At 51.1% G+C, this 14,705-nt stretch overlaps 6 protein-coding genes across 6 annotated transcripts; 1 reads left to right on the forward strand and 5 right to left on the reverse strand.

The window, feature by feature from the left end:
* Nucleotides 1-2,618: 2,618 nt before the first annotated feature.
* PC9H_008956 (uncharacterized protein) lies at nucleotides 2,619-3,153 on the reverse strand (the record flags this gene model as incomplete). Its single annotated transcript, XM_036778463.1, has 3 exons — nucleotides 2,619-2,760; nucleotides 2,801-2,973; nucleotides 3,025-3,153. The coding sequence occupies 3 exons, from the start codon at nucleotides 3,151-3,153 to the stop codon at nucleotides 2,619-2,621; spliced, it is 444 nt and encodes a 147-aa protein (XP_036629891.1).
* A 395-nt stretch (nucleotides 3,154-3,548) lies between these two features.
* Nucleotides 3,549-4,260, reverse strand: PC9H_008957 (uncharacterized protein; the record flags this gene model as incomplete). The annotated part of the gene is made up of 2 exons (XM_036778464.1): nucleotides 3,549-3,816; nucleotides 4,058-4,260. 2 exons carry the CDS (start codon nucleotides 4,258-4,260, stop codon nucleotides 3,549-3,551), a joined length of 471 nt encoding a protein of 156 aa, XP_036629892.1.
* A 5,516-nt stretch (nucleotides 4,261-9,776) lies between these two features.
* PC9H_008958 (uncharacterized protein) lies at nucleotides 9,777-10,036 on the reverse strand (the record flags this gene model as incomplete). The annotated part of the gene is made up of 2 exons (XM_036778465.1): nucleotides 9,777-9,809; nucleotides 9,863-10,036. The coding sequence occupies 2 exons, from the start codon at nucleotides 10,034-10,036 to the stop codon at nucleotides 9,777-9,779; spliced, it is 207 nt and encodes a 68-aa protein (XP_036629893.1).
* Nucleotides 10,037-10,109: 73 nt separating this feature from the next.
* On the reverse strand, nucleotides 10,110-10,708 carry PC9H_008959 (uncharacterized protein; the record flags this gene model as incomplete). Its single annotated transcript, XM_036778466.1, has 4 exons — nucleotides 10,110-10,293; nucleotides 10,346-10,374; nucleotides 10,422-10,522; nucleotides 10,582-10,708. 4 exons carry the CDS (start codon nucleotides 10,706-10,708, stop codon nucleotides 10,110-10,112), a joined length of 441 nt encoding a protein of 146 aa, XP_036629894.1.
* A 1,104-nt stretch (nucleotides 10,709-11,812) lies between these two features.
* On the forward strand, nucleotides 11,813-12,451 carry RPL40 (ubiquitin fusion protein; the record flags this gene model as incomplete). The annotated part of the gene is made up of 2 exons (XM_036778467.1): nucleotides 11,813-11,976; nucleotides 12,217-12,451. The coding sequence occupies 2 exons, from the start codon at nucleotides 11,813-11,815 to the stop codon at nucleotides 12,449-12,451; spliced, it is 399 nt and encodes a 132-aa protein (XP_036629895.1).
* Nucleotides 12,452-12,773: 322 nt separating this feature from the next.
* On the reverse strand, nucleotides 12,774-13,819 carry PC9H_008961 (uncharacterized protein; the record flags this gene model as incomplete). The annotated part of the gene is made up of 4 exons (XM_036778468.1): nucleotides 12,774-13,131; nucleotides 13,202-13,552; nucleotides 13,610-13,662; nucleotides 13,727-13,819. 4 exons carry the CDS (start codon nucleotides 13,817-13,819, stop codon nucleotides 12,774-12,776), a joined length of 855 nt encoding a protein of 284 aa, XP_036629896.1.
* Between the last annotated feature and the right edge of the window lie 886 nt (nucleotides 13,820-14,705).

Genomic DNA, 14,705 nt, shown 5'->3' on the forward strand with positions numbered 1-14,705 from the left:
GGGCTTGTTGGATTTGCGAGGCCGTATATAAACTTCAATGTATACCAGTGAAATCAATCCGATATCTTGGACTCTATTCATTCCTCGCACGCTTTCTTTGGCAAAACATCGATGGCTCATCAATAAAACGTATATCAGACAACGGTGATATTGTGGCGAGAAATATACGGGACATACTCCCACTTGCCCCGAGCAGATCGTCATCAACACCAACACTAAGATCATCCTGAACCCTTGCATCTCCCCCTTTCCCTCTCACATTCTGGTGTGCTACTGGACTTTACCCCCTTAACTCCATTTGGGCGGAGTTCCAACTATTACGACAAGCGCTATAAACACCGCTCCACTGGCTGGCCTTTCCTCTCCCGAATAGATGTCGGCTTTCTGGGCAGTTGACGGATCTGAGGACTAAATTCTGAAGCTTGAAGGACCAGCTCCCGGCCTTGACAGGTCGGCGCCGTGTTATTCATCTTCAGCATTGTCCCCGAAGGCCAGGCGCACGCAAGTCAATTTGCACAAGGGCCAGGGCCCACTACGCCGGAGGACTCACACGCAGTGGGTCGCCGAATGGCACACTCACAAAAACGAAGAAGAAAGAGCGGGGGAGGGGAGGGAAACACACAAGCGAACATGATGAAAGAACGAGGGACGGGGAAGGGACGACGTAAATCTGAGCGCTCCCGGCGTACCAGATACACAGCTTTGAAAAAGGAGATGCTGGCAAGCACAGAGGAGGCTGAGGCCTGTCTGCTTGACAGCGTTCGAGAGCAGGAGAAGGTGAGCAAACGGTCCATCTAGGAGATGGGCAAGGTACTCATTGTTGTGTGGATGTTGTGCAGCAAGTGAATGCTGGGTTGAGGATGCTCGATGTCCTCCGATGTCCTTGTCTGATTCGATACCTCATCCTCCTGCCACGCCATATCTCTCAAGCAGATGTCGTGGACTTGAGAGAACATCTCTGTGATGCACTCCAGCGAGCTCAACAGGTCTACGCTGACGCGGGCTCTTTTTCATGACGGTGATCCTCTCATTTCACAGATCCCGTTCGAAAAGTGGCTTAAGCGCCCATTTCATTTATTTACCGCATCCTTCCCCTCATTTCAACGCAGGCCGTCTGCCACATGCCGCTCCCGCCACCAGTCAGGGTACACCCTCGGTGCCTTCTACGCCGATTACCGGAGACTTTGCAGATCGCGAACGACGGCTTAGCGTCAGTACAATCACGAATAAACGGAGAAATGAATGAACGAATACGCGTCCCCCACTTCCCGCAGCGAGGCCAAAAGACCTGACGATCTCCGGTGCTCCCAGATCCGCTGCTCCGAACCCAAACGCAAACATTAGCGACGCAACACTTGGCCTCGCTTTCTACTCCGCCGCGCCAGTCTCTCTCTCTCGAGTCTCCTCTCCTGCCTCTCCGTTCACTGTGCCCACATGACACGTTTACGTCGCGAGGCAGAGGACACCCCCTTCGACTAACCGGGACTGGAGCGTCGTCGTCACCACACACCCGTGTCACGCGACGCGGGGGTCGGTCGCAGACCCAGTTCCCGTGACAACATCCAAATATCCGAGAGTCGCATGTGGCATCCTCGCTTCTCCTCCTCGGACTCGTTATCTAACAATGACTCAACCTCAATCTCAATCGCAGCAGACCCTCTTCCCTTCTCCAAAATCTGAGACTCACCTCGGCACCCAGGGTCAGAACAAGGACGGAGAACACGGTAAAGGGCGGCCTGCGGGCGCGAAGTGAAAGGGAGTTGGTGGACCATGATGGCGGGCACTTGTTCCAATCCATTGCCCAACCTGATATAATGTGGTTTACCATCTCCTGACAAACCATGCCACAAGCGATAGTGAGGCACCGCATATCCCCTCAAGACTCCTGTGGGATGTATTGACGGACCAATGCATGTCACCAACCCAGGAGAAATGAAGGTGGTGATGGCTGACCCGGCGGTAAATAGCGGACAAGGTACGTTGTTATTGTTTGCGTTTGTCGAAGACTTCAATCGACCTTACTTTTCAATAGCTTCGCCTGTGGTGTATCGCTTACCGGGGTCACGCCAATCGTCTTAACATGTCGTGGCATACCATCAGATCTTTCGTCTGAGAATCTATATTCGTATCTATCACAGGGGCTTGATGGACTGACTGCGAACGACATCAAATTAGTCTCGTATGCATGTGATGGCACTGAAACCGAGTGTGCAGTGCAACAAAAACTAATTGCAGACTGCAAGGAGAGTCATAGCATCATCAACGTAGCGGATCCGGTGACCATACCAGTCTATCGAGGCCAGCTCATTGTTATGGTCCAGGATTCGAAGCATATTTTGAAGACCTTCCGAAACAACCTTTTCTCTGGCGCTCAAATGCTCACCCTGGGCAATTATGTTGCTGTCTACCACTTTATCTGCACGATTGCATTCGCACCTGAGTGTTGCATTATCGAGGTTCTCACGCACTATGTCCAGGGGGGACAGAGACATCATAGTACGGTACGTGTGCAGTGTGATGTTCGATTGCAATTCTGATTGTTCGCTTCAAGGATACACCACCTTCGGGAGTGGCTAGTTTGCATGTGATAGTGAGCCGACTCTGACAGGCAAAGCGCTTCATGCCGACATTGTCTCGAGGTACGGCTCCCTCTTGCTGGCTTGGCCTTGATCGCTGGCGCTGGCCTTCATCCTGACAACACCAGTACCGAGTTTTGTATCCAGTTGCAATCTTGGGATTATCATGGACTCTGGGGATACCCTGGTAAGCCGTTAACCATTTAACAGTTCTGTTCTCATACCGAAATTTGTAGCCACTTGCTCGCCATATCTCATATGATACCATACGGACTTCCTCTTTTGTGGTTTTCAAGGGATCAACATCAAGTTCATATTGCCCGATGAAGCTAACATGTGGAGCTGACTTAAATGCAGCGTGAATAGCTTGTAAGCATTCAGTAGGCCCTGAATAGGTCTGTTTTTGTTAGCCCTGACTTAGGATACGACCTATTTAGTATTCTCTCACCTGTCCCTTTGCTTCCTCATTCTCGTCACCTTCTTCGTCTTTGCTGCTGTACCCTGATGGGGCTTGATGGGTATTTTTGCACTTTTCGGCCTCAAGAGTCTCGCGTTTGCGCTTTCGGGAGTTCTCCATTCTGAGCCGACATGCTTCTCGGCATTTTTCACATGTCTGATGAGGGTACAATGGGGGTAGTTGAACCTTGCATTTAGATTGGGAACATATGCGTTGGACTTCGGAGGATATGTAGTTCATGTCGCGGTGTAGGATAGTTCAAAAATATTGTCCTTTGCTTGAAATTAACTGACCGAGTGCATCACATGATCAATGACATGAGGCGTGAGAGTAGTGCGGGGAGGGGGTGAGCTGGGACAGCTCCTTTTGGGCAAGGTTCCCAAACTTTGAGGGATCTCGACTTCTCTGATCTTATCGACCTTCGTCGCCTTCATCAAACGAAAGACGCAAGAAGGGCTACTCGCACTGGGCCCGACAACGATCAGAATCTGCCCCTTCGTTCTGAAAGCTTGTATTCACAGCTTACTCGACAATTCTATGCCGCCCTCAAAGAAGACCAACTCCGCGGCGTGACAACTGGTCTCGGGCGAGCAAAACGCACTCCGTCTGTAAGAAGTAATCAAGTCCTCCAGCAACGGTGTCACAGGCTTCGGTGCAGACACGTCAATATCCTCTCGCTTCACTCGCTTTGCAGCACGACGGGTTGGTTGGGATGATCCGGCATCGACAACATCTTCCAAGAGTGGTGTCCAGGAGCGCTGACGTTTGAGGTTGGAAGCAAAGCTTCACGTTCGCCAGTTGAGGGGGGCGAATCGAAGTCGGCAGTCATCCCTGGGAGCGAGTGGTCGTGCGGAAGTGCAGGGCGTGTCGACGATGATGGAGGATCAGTGGCCTCGGGGATGTATCTGAATCAGCCTTCTCGGCGTGCTTATGTTTAGCGACAAACAATCGCAGGGAATTCATCCTGATGGCCTCGCCACCTTCTTGCACCTCCGAACAGCCTTTGCGAGACAAAGGTATTCACCTGATTTTTTGATTGAAGCAGCCATCGGTTTGTTCTCTTTGTTTCGGTGCGATGGTCGATTTGTTCGTGGCTTGTTGTCGTTTGTCGTGACATATTTCAGCCAGTCCTTGTGCTCGAGCGAGCGCAATGTCTTGGTGGATGACGTTTGAGGTAGTGAAGGTAACCCTGGACTGTCCGTGTTGTTCTTGACTACGGCCAGCCATGACAAGCGACCTGGAGTCGTGTTACTTTCTTCATTTACTTGCATCTTCGATGCTGCAATGGGGGGGGGAAAGGGTAGGTCCAGTGGCTACGGTGAATGGATACATCATTGTGGAGTAGATGAGGGGTATGGCGGAGCCTCGGCTCAAGTGTAATTTCGGTCCAAATTTTCGAATTTTCGAACGTTCTGCAGATAACTCTATTGCCTCATTCGCTGATTGCACGGTGGTAGCTCCGCGAGCCGGCTTATTGCGGTGTTGCAGACCGAACGCGAGGCTCGGATATGATCGAGATCCTTATATCTCCGTTTCGTTTCCTAGACTCCTAATGCTGGGTTGCTTGCAATCCTGAGTGGTCCAGAAACTTTGAGTTCACGGCTAACGAAAAAGACATATGAGCGACCGAGAGAACCTAAGAAAATGGAACGAACCTGAGAGCTGCGCCAACGTCAATTGCTGAGCTATGCGCCGTTAACAAGTGCCGCTACCTATGCCCTAGATAACCTGCTTGGTTCGCGTGATGCTACATAGACCGTCGACTCCTACTGCCCCCAACGCCTATGTGCAGCTGCGTCGTCTTGATTATCATCCACGTCAGTCTGCTCGTGAGGTACACCGTTGCTAACTCCCACCACGCACGTCTGACTGCCCTCCATGCTATCCAAGGTGACAGACAACTTGCAGGCGATAGACGTACCGTCTTCCTGAGTCCTTCTCACCCGCGCGCGCGTCAACTTCTATCCTGCGGGTTCTGCGTCCACAGCGTTCGCGTGTACCGTGCTGCTGACATCCCTCATGTGCTTATATAGGTCATCATCGTTGCGCGGAGAGAGAGTACCTCTCCCCTGCTCATCTTGCGCGCGTGATCCTAAGGTACGTCCAGACTCCTCTCCCCTCGAGTGACGAGGCTGTCGACTGAGCGTATTGTCTGCTCACTGCTCTGCTTGCTTTCAGCGTCCTGATCCACCGTGGACTCGTGTGCCTGCTGGGTTTCGATGATACCGAAGACGGTCTCACTAGGTGACGGTGCTCAAGCTTGCTACCAGTGGACAGTGGACGGCACCGCAAACGGCGTCCTCTGTTTTGCCCCTTGCGTCTCTCGACTGCTCCCTGTTGTACTCGCTGACGGAGTCCTGATCTGGCGAGTGCCCGAGTACCTGATGCGTCTCGACGGTACTGGTACATCCTCGCTTGGTGATGGTGTTTGAGCTTGCTACCAGCCAGAAGCAACAGCGCAAACGTCGCCGGCTTTCCCTCTGGTTCTCCGAGCTCCTTCGAAGTCCACCCCTCCCCTTGCTCCCCACCATGGTTCGTTCGCGCTAGTCGTCTGCATCTGCGCGTCGTATTTATTGATTCAACGTTCGTTTGGTCCGTTCGTTCGTTCTGGGTTTGATTTCCTCTTCGTCTGCCTTCGTCTAGCATGGGTTTGCCTCCTTCTTTCGTCTTTCTCTCACCAGCACCGTCTGCGCGTTCAATACATCGGTGTCGACGTCTGTGGCGAAATTGTCACGTTGCCTCTTTCTTCGTCCTGAGTTGGCTAGCGAACGCGACCAAGCCTGACATGCGAAGGCTAGGGTCAATTACCTTCAACGCTTTTTTCGTGATTTGATGCATGCGATGCAGCAGCGGCTTGGGATTATCTTCGTGGCGGGCTCTTCGCATTTCCTATAGGGCGCGCCGACACTCTTCGTTCCACCATCCTAGTTGTCTCGTAATCTAGGACATGCGCGCAGCGTTGGTGTCTTTGGGTGCGTTCTTTTCACTTCGTTGCCCCGGTGGAACGCTAGCAAACGCTCCTTCGTGTTCGGGTTTGGCGAGTGGCATCAGTGTTGAGCGAAATGGGGTATGACGAGGGTGACCCTGCACTCCAGCGCACCAGCAGAGCGCGTGGGACGTGTTTGAGAGGGAGTTCGCAGAGTTCAGGAGAGAGGGATCATGCACTCATTTTCCTCCTGCTGATCCGTGTGCAGCGGCACGTGAAGGGTCGCTTGCCGGTGTGCTTTCTGTGAGGGAGGTAAGGAGAGCGAAGAATGGAGATAAGTATAAAGATGCGGTAGGGCGAAGGGACGGGGAAGTGAAGAGAGTAGAAGAGAACGTACGGTACATGTCTCGCCAGATGCTCCGATTGGCTAAACACCATCCTACAGTCCCCATACCCGCGGCACTGGGCGCAGGGCGGCAGCACCTCCAAGGTGTCCTGCGTGCCGCTGCTGCTGTTGCTGTTGGTTGAGGGCGAGACGAGCTCCGCTTGGCCTCGTATTCGTCGACCACCGAGAACATTCACGGGAATGAATTCGCTCGAATCCAACGGTCGCTCGGCGAAAAGAACGATTCGGGTAATGGTTGATGGGGGGGGCGGCGAATGTGACGCAGACGATGAAACAGACGCACTAGAAGGCTGCGCGGCGTGTCCCATGGCGTAAGGATAGCGATGGGTGGGCGTATCTCCACCGATGTCTCGATCCAGCCCTCCCCTAGAGAATACGGAAAAATCCAGGGCTCAACATGTGCTACTCGCGGCGCTCCGTCCACGTTGCCAAAACGTTCAGGCATGCGTCTTGTCCCTCGAGGGCGATTCGATGGGGGCGAGGTCGGGTTCTCAGGACGGGAGCAGCATCCCCCACTGGCATTTCGAAACCCTATCAATTGCCATCACATCAGGTGAATGCATTATATAAGAGCATTTCATGGGCACGTACTGGCTGTTCGATGATATGCACACCTTGCGCCTACAGTCAGCCCCAAGCGGCACTGAGTTCTGCAATTTGCGAGAAGCGATGACGAACTCACCTCGTGATACTTGTTGAACCTCGTCTTGAGGCCGTGCGCCTTTTGGATATCCAACTTTGGGCAATTACTGCAGGTCACTGGCATGAGTGCGAAGAGAAGAAATAGCAGCGCCAACGCGTGTGGCCCAGGTGCTTCGGAGGTCTCAGCACGCATCGAGTATTGGGGCAGACACGAGATGAACCTGATTAGCAGGCCACCTGAGATTGTGCTGCACCCAAAGCAGCATCCTCTCTGATTATCAGGGGATGGCTACGTCTCGGCCTGGCTTCAGAGTGAGGATTTCTGGCGAGCGCACCCTGTATGATAATGTTGCCATACTACAAAACAACATCAACGTGACGACCGCTCTTGAACTCAAGAGCTTACTACTTTGGGCGAATGACATAATCAGAGTTTGAGCTCCGAAAGGACTCGAGTCCGATCTAGAATACAGTGCTGGCCTATGGAGTATGGGTTAACTCAGAGCGCCTGTTTGGGCGTCTACAGAACATTGCCTTCAACCGTGCCGCCGTTAACGCTACCACTTTCACGTGGATGAACTTACAGCTTCACAGGTTCTTGTCGAGAGTCGTTAGCGCCTTAGACGCGCATGAGATAGCCCCCACTCAAATCTTTGTAAGTCGAGCATGCATGCAAGTTGTCTTTGGCCCTCTGACGTGTCTACTAGGAGTAAATGCAGCGCTCTCGAAAGTCTGATTAACATGTTGTGGCTAGAATATCCTGACGTCGGGTGTCTATTTTTTGAGTCACATGTAATAATATATCCCTTGTTCAAGTATTGTCTGGTAGAATCGAATCATCGAGACAGTACAGATTGGGGCGGATTAGTTCCTGCGAAGCTCTCAATTTTGAGGTGTTGTGGATTAAGGTAAGGCATCCAGCTGACGTTGTTCACCGCAGCGAGAAAGCAAATAATTATACCAGCGGCGCGACAGGTTACCTTCGATATATTGTTCGCGCCGCATGTTCTCTTTCTCTTCATCTCTGTATCGGGCCCAATCTTTTTCGTACGTAATGTACCCACCCTTCCTCTATATCCCTTCTTCCCCACCATTTTATTTACATCGCCCGTTCTACGTTCATACGGGGAGTCGGTCACAAGGCCTACCGTAAAAGGCTTCTTCTACAGACGCGTAACATTGGTTCATTTTTTGGGCTCAGAGAAGGAACACCTGCGAGAAGGCGAATCATTAATCATCTAGATCTCTTAACCATATGCATCGAGAATTTAACGGTGGGCCATGAGTACAGAAGCAAATTAAATGGGAAGATGAGGGAGATGCCGAGGCGATGAAAGTCACATGAGTTACAATAAGAGAAGATAAGATACCAATGTGATAAGATAGATATTGGCGCCTCTTATAATATGCAAGTGAAGGTGCCAAAAGTCCGATTAATCGCCCCTTAACAACAGGCGTCTTTTTTGCCTGAAACTTTGCGACGTTTGGGCGAATATTGGAACCCACGAGAGCCTGAGCGTCGGGAACGTCCCAGTCGTGAGCAAAGCAAGGTGAATATCGAGTCTTGACATTTCTTGTTCTTCGGTGAGCGTTGAGTTTCGTTCGAGTGATTCGAGTGTCGTAGGAACGAGGAGGGTGTAGAATGAGAAGTGGGGACGCAGTGGGTGGTCCTTGAGCTGCGAGTCCCAAGTATGGATTCTAGTAGCCTGGCGAGCCAGTCTTGTCGTTTCAAGGATAACGATTGAAAATATTAGGATTCTAGCCAAGGCCGCCGTTGAGCAGGTGCGGCGTGTGAGGTGGCGAGGGCTGTCGTTAACTTCCATCTAATAACCCTTTAAAGACCCTGGGCTGCTTGCGCTGTGTTTCGTCTCGTTTCGCTCGGGTTTTGACCGCGTTCGCACCGTTTCGTGTGCGTCATCGGTAGGGGACTGCCAGTGTTATTAGTGACGTGAAGTACATCATGGAATCTGCTACGAAAAAGCGGCACGTACGTGCTTTATTTCTGCTTTCTCCTGTTCTTTACTCTTTTCTTGTGTAGCTTGCCCCACTCGTGATCTAGTCTGACGCCCTCGTTGGATAAAACCACACACCGAAAATTGAACAACGAATACCGACAACAACTTGTAACTGCGCAGAGTTGGTTACCAGAACCACCACAATTCGACTCCAAGTCAGATTAACGAGGCTTAGGCCTTGTGGTACCCACGACTGTATACTCGATTCTCCCAGTATCGGACGGCTCAGGATCCGACCTGACCTGGGGAGATACTTGGCGCATTGGGTCTTGCCAGGGCCTCGATGTTTCGTACATAGGCGCAGGTCCAGGAAGGTACATCGATGATGGGTCCCTCCATTCTGTGAGGAAACACGGAGCATTGGGAGTATTATCGGGGGTTGTCCCCTTCCAGTAGTTCAGTTGCGAATCATGCTGTAGTATCGAACTGTCAGCTGGCGCGCCGGAGACGATAGAGTGCTCTCAGGCTTAGCCCAGATGCCCTCAGGTTGTATGGAAACTGAGACTATTCGGCTCATAAGTCTTGTGCCAGTGCGTCGGCTGGCGAGGTCGCGCGAGATCCGAGTGAGCAAGTGTAAATACATTGCGTTTGGCCGAGACTCAGCAAACACAGAAAGAGAAAAGGACAAGATTTTAGTTTTATTTACATAATCAATTTGAAGGATAGCTTGCTTGGTGCTGATCATAAATTCAAGCGAACGTTGAGCGCTAATCGCTAAGCGCGGGAGGTCAGATCTGTTTGTCCGCATCGAGTATTATGCGGATGACGACTCCGAGGAGGATGGATTCTGTACGAATCTTCTCAAGCCTTGTGATCACTTTTCAAATTGGCACAACTCACCTCAAGCACGATCAAGGCGGCCGGGGGAATCAACTCCAGGTCCAGCCCTGCCAAAGTTCTTGGCTTTCTTCTGGGCCAGAAGCCCAGAGTCAGCACGCGCCCTTTTCTGCCTGTGCCCAATTGATATGTCTTGAGCAGCGGTGTCTGCCAAGTCAGAGGCCGGGTCCTTCTCATTCTCTGGTAAGGAAATAGGGCCAGGGTTGGAAGTCGCAAATGTGAAGTACAATACCAAAAAAATTCAGATAAATCAGTATGCAGTATCAGCACAATCAAGTCCGGGAATAGTACCGTCGAGCCAAATTTTTTGACCAACTAGTGTGCTGCGCCAGTTGCGGCCGGAGGATTTGATACCCGCAAAAAAGTCTGTCACAAAATGGGTTGACGAGCCCTGACCATCTTGTTGCGGGCAAAAGGTGTCAAATAGCTGCCAGCTGGCTTGCACTGGTTAGAAATGCTCATGTTGAGGAAAGCAATATTCCTCACGTTGAATCTTTCTTGTGGTAACCTTCCCACTGCATAACATGTCAGCAAATAGCAATGGACAGCCAGGTTCGCTCACTTTAACATAAAAGATCCACTTTGAACAAAAAGAGTGGCTCTGGAGGTCATATGCTTCATCATCATCCAGGGGCGAGCAGAGCATGGCGCCCAGGATTCCTTCTGAACGAACAGTGAGCCTTCCTAACCGCAAGAGAGCCCATACTAGTTAGTACACTGACCGACGACATATTCCTCCCCCTCTGAATGTGAATCAGAATCGGTCTCCAACTTCTTTACTAGGGTTTTCTTCTTGGACTTGATGTCCCTCTTATTAGTGGCTTTCTTGCTTGATTTAGCCATAGACATTTTTCTCGATGTGTTTTCGGATGGCGATTGTCAGAGCATGCGGGAGGCAGTGTTTGTCCCACGTTGGTGGATTTGAGGCAGCGTGCAAGCTTGTACAGCATTGGCGCGGACGGTGATGCCGAGGAGGCTGATGGGGTCATTATTGCTGTTTGCAGAATAGTTGACCCAAGGTGATTTTAGCGCCACACACACAAAAATATCCACGAGAGGTAGAGCAAAAGATTTCACTCATATCTCCTTCGCTTTTTATCATAGAGCTTAGATTCAAGTGTGAGGTTCATCCCCTAATCAATCCACAGATGCGTATGTAAAAATCTAGCAGTTTCACCGTGTGCAAAAAATTCAAGTTCATGGCGGCCATTTCACAGACATTGTGAATATATATCCAGATCAGCCGAGCTTCAGCTATATCCATTGCGTAAAGTAAAGTAGTAACATAATAATATATGTGCTGAGAAGCTCTATCTTTGTTTCAGACGCATTCAGACCACCAGACTGGGCATGCTACAACCAAGTCAGAACAAGACATATTCTATGTAGTTTTACCTTGCTTTTGCCATAGTAAACAATCACAAAAGGTGATAAATCGACGTAAGACGAGCCAAGGTATCCCGCAGGATAGTGGATATCGAAGTCGGGGAAGTTATCCAGTCGGACAACCGGGGACCATCTCCCACTATCCTGACCAAACACAGTCACTCCAGCATTCCACCTTGTCTGTGCTTCGGGCCAGTTTTTGGCGTAGTCGGAGATCGATTGTCATACTCTCGAAGAGAGGCTGGTTTCTATCAGCCTAGGGCTAGGCCTCAGGTTCTTATATTTATTATAACAGACAACCTCGATGCCTCGCGAGCCGTAAGGAAGGGGGAACATGCCTAGAACGTCGCCCAGGGCGAGCCTTTCCCCAGCATCAGATATACCCCTGTCCCCCTGGCGCGGGAGCTCAAATCTTGCAATCTGTGCGCGTTCCAGCTGATGTCAAAATCGTAGACACAGCCAAATAAAATTGGGGGGTCCGCACTTGCTGTTTTGAGTGGGTGACATAAGCAGGAATTGAGCTCCGAAAGCCGACGTTGTCTTGCTCTGCTTCCCTTCACCACCATCATGGACAACTATCGGTTCATTCATCCCGAGCAGAAAAGGCGTGCTGCAAATAGGCAACCGCGACATCTTGGGGTCGAACTGGAGGTTGCGGTTGCATCCCCAGCAAATACTGAGCAAATGCAAACGGTTGAGGAGGTGGGTGGTCGTGAGGGTGCTCCGCCATGGTACGGAAAGATTCTTCCGTGGTCGTGTAGTGCAGTAGTAACACAAGTCAGCCAATATATTACTCAATAATATTTCTACAAATTTCCTATGTTTTCTAGAGTCTGTCTCAAGGGAGGACACAATGCCGGTACCATGCCGACCCACCATAAATGGAAAGCCCCGATCCCCAATTTTTTTGGGCTGTGTCTACGATTTTGACATTAGCTGTCAATTTCACTAACTTCTTACCGTTTCTGCAGCATGCAGATCTTCGTGAAGACGCTTACTGGCAAGACCATCACCCTGGAGGTCGAGTCCTCCGACACGATCGACAACGTAAAGGCGAAGATCCAGGACAAGGAGGGCATCCCTCCCGATCAACAGCGCCTCATCTTTGCCGGCAAGCAGCTCGAGGACGGCCGCACCCTCTCGGACTACAACATCCAGAAGGAGTCAACGCTCCATCTTGTCTTGCGTCTTCGCGGCGGGTTGTGATTGACGGTTGGGCGGGCTAGTTCACGATATGTTCCCAAGAATTTGGTCGATACGCATAAGATGGGATGTTAAAGGTATATGTTTTGTGACACACACACACTGTACTCCGTCTGAAAATAAGAGTTTGTTTTACTCTACGCTCTCTCGTTCTTGCTTGCTTCCGTTGTAAATCGTTTGTCCGTCATCCTGGGGATAGATGTCAGCCATGACATGCATGACATCTAGTCCTTCGTATGTCGTCTCGCTGTTCCCTACAATACGGTACGTGGTTCCCCCGAGCGACTCCGTCGGCTGGCCTCGTTCACGACACTCAGGTGTAATGCTAAAATGTCGGAGCTACACCCGTGCGTGTCCGCATATGCCAACCCGCGAGGCCATCAAATCGGGGGCCAATGACGACAGTGAGGCTACGCTGGTCGACTTCCACCAGACCAGACGTCGTTGGGCATGGAGGAGGGTGGAGCGGCGCCGCTGAGGCGACGTGAGTGGGGGACGTACGCAGGTGGAAGATATGGTGTGAGAAGTGTGTTAGGTCGAGGGGGCACGGAGAATCTGGCGGGGTTGGACAGGAGCGGAGTGGAGTGCTGGACTCATCGAGCTGGACTAGGAAGTGACGCGTGCGCACCTGACAACGCAGAACACGTTGGTTGCGGGACTTCAGGACGGCAGCGTAAGGATTGCTTGATAACTGCGGTCGTGCCAAGCGCGTGAGTAAGAAAGAAACTCAGAATGAATGTGTGCGGTACATACTAGGAAACTTCGCCATCCAAACGAGCACGGTCACAAAGCATATCGGTCACAGAGCATATCGTCTCGATCGTTGCAGCGAGGGCGATCCAGAAAGATTGGGTAGGTACCGATAAGCCACTGGACCTTCGTGTGTTGACCCAACAGGTGAAATTAGCTTCGTCCCACCCTGTGAAGTTGACATCGCGCTCAGAGACAGGATCTGATAGTAGAGGCTCAACACGTACCCGAACTGGTTGAGACCGAACGCCGGGACTGAACGCCGGGACTGTCAAGACGATGCTGAGCAAAGTGACTACAATAACATAGGATTTCTCCATTGCTTTGCCGTTTACCCGTTGTACCAAGACGAGCCTAGGGTAATCAAAAGATGAGCCAGCGTTGCAGGCCACGGAGAGAGGGGATCCTTACTGAAGGTTGAGGGCAATACATGTTGTGAAGAACGTCGCGAAGTTCAGCGTGAACTGCAGCAATAGATCAGCACCTAGCTACCCGAAAGAAACGAGCAGTTGCGGGACTCATGTTCACTGCGAAGGCCTGCTGGGTTCGTCCCTCATGTATGACGGTTTCGACCGTTTGCTTACCGCAGACACTGCCGATAACGCAGTTACTGCGTCGCATACTGCACGAAAACGAGCCGCCCCAATTCAATACATTCATACGGTCAGTACAATTTTTGGGCCCGTTTATCAGCTGCTAGCGCCCAACATTTTTAGCATCCGATCCCCTCGACGGCTTTTGGCGTGTTGCTGATAGGCGTCGCGGCGGCGGTGCTGTGGAAAGTCAAGGAGTGAAAGTGGAGCTAATCTGTTACCTCAAAACGCCTTTAATCTGTCCGCCCCATGCCCGCCTCCGTCACCGTCTCTCATCACTCTGTTATGTGCCATGGCTAGCGTAACCGTAGTTTACGACTTCCTTTACTCTCTTTAACCTTTTTACCATGAATTCACGTTCTTACCGCTGTCCACTTTTTTGGATCGTTTTTTAGTAATTTTATTGTTATCCCACCCGAACGACTGTTCGTCTGTATCTTCGAAACTAGGGGAGCTCAAAGTTGGCGCATAAGAATGCGCGTACGCATATGCGCGCATACGGCCGAGGTGCCGTCGATTATGTAATTAAATGTCACACTTTCGTCACATCGTAAACGCGTTGTCGCGTCTCTTCTTTTCCCGTCGCGTCTCTTCATATGAATGAGATATGCATGCCTGATTTTGTCGTGGATCCTTGCGCGGGGCATGATTGCAGTAGACCAGTGTAGATCAATGGAAGTGATTGTTGGATTTCAGCAATCTTGGCTGTACAGGGGTATAGGAGATGCACGTGACTACTGTAATATCGTGTCGCGCGCATGTATTATTTTCTTTATGCGTTTGCTGGAGTCCCAGCCAAACACAATATATCTACTTGCTCACTCGGAACTCGCGCGACCTCACCGGCTTATTTCAACAGTGATATGCTGCGTTCAGCGCTACGTGGGCGCTACTCGGATATGTGACACTCAAAC

This window comes from Pleurotus ostreatus (assembly GCF_014466165.1).
Source record: "Pleurotus ostreatus strain PC9 chromosome Unknown scaffold_6, whole genome shotgun sequence".
NCBI classification, from domain to species: Eukaryota; Fungi; Basidiomycota; class Agaricomycetes; order Agaricales; family Pleurotaceae; genus Pleurotus; species Pleurotus ostreatus.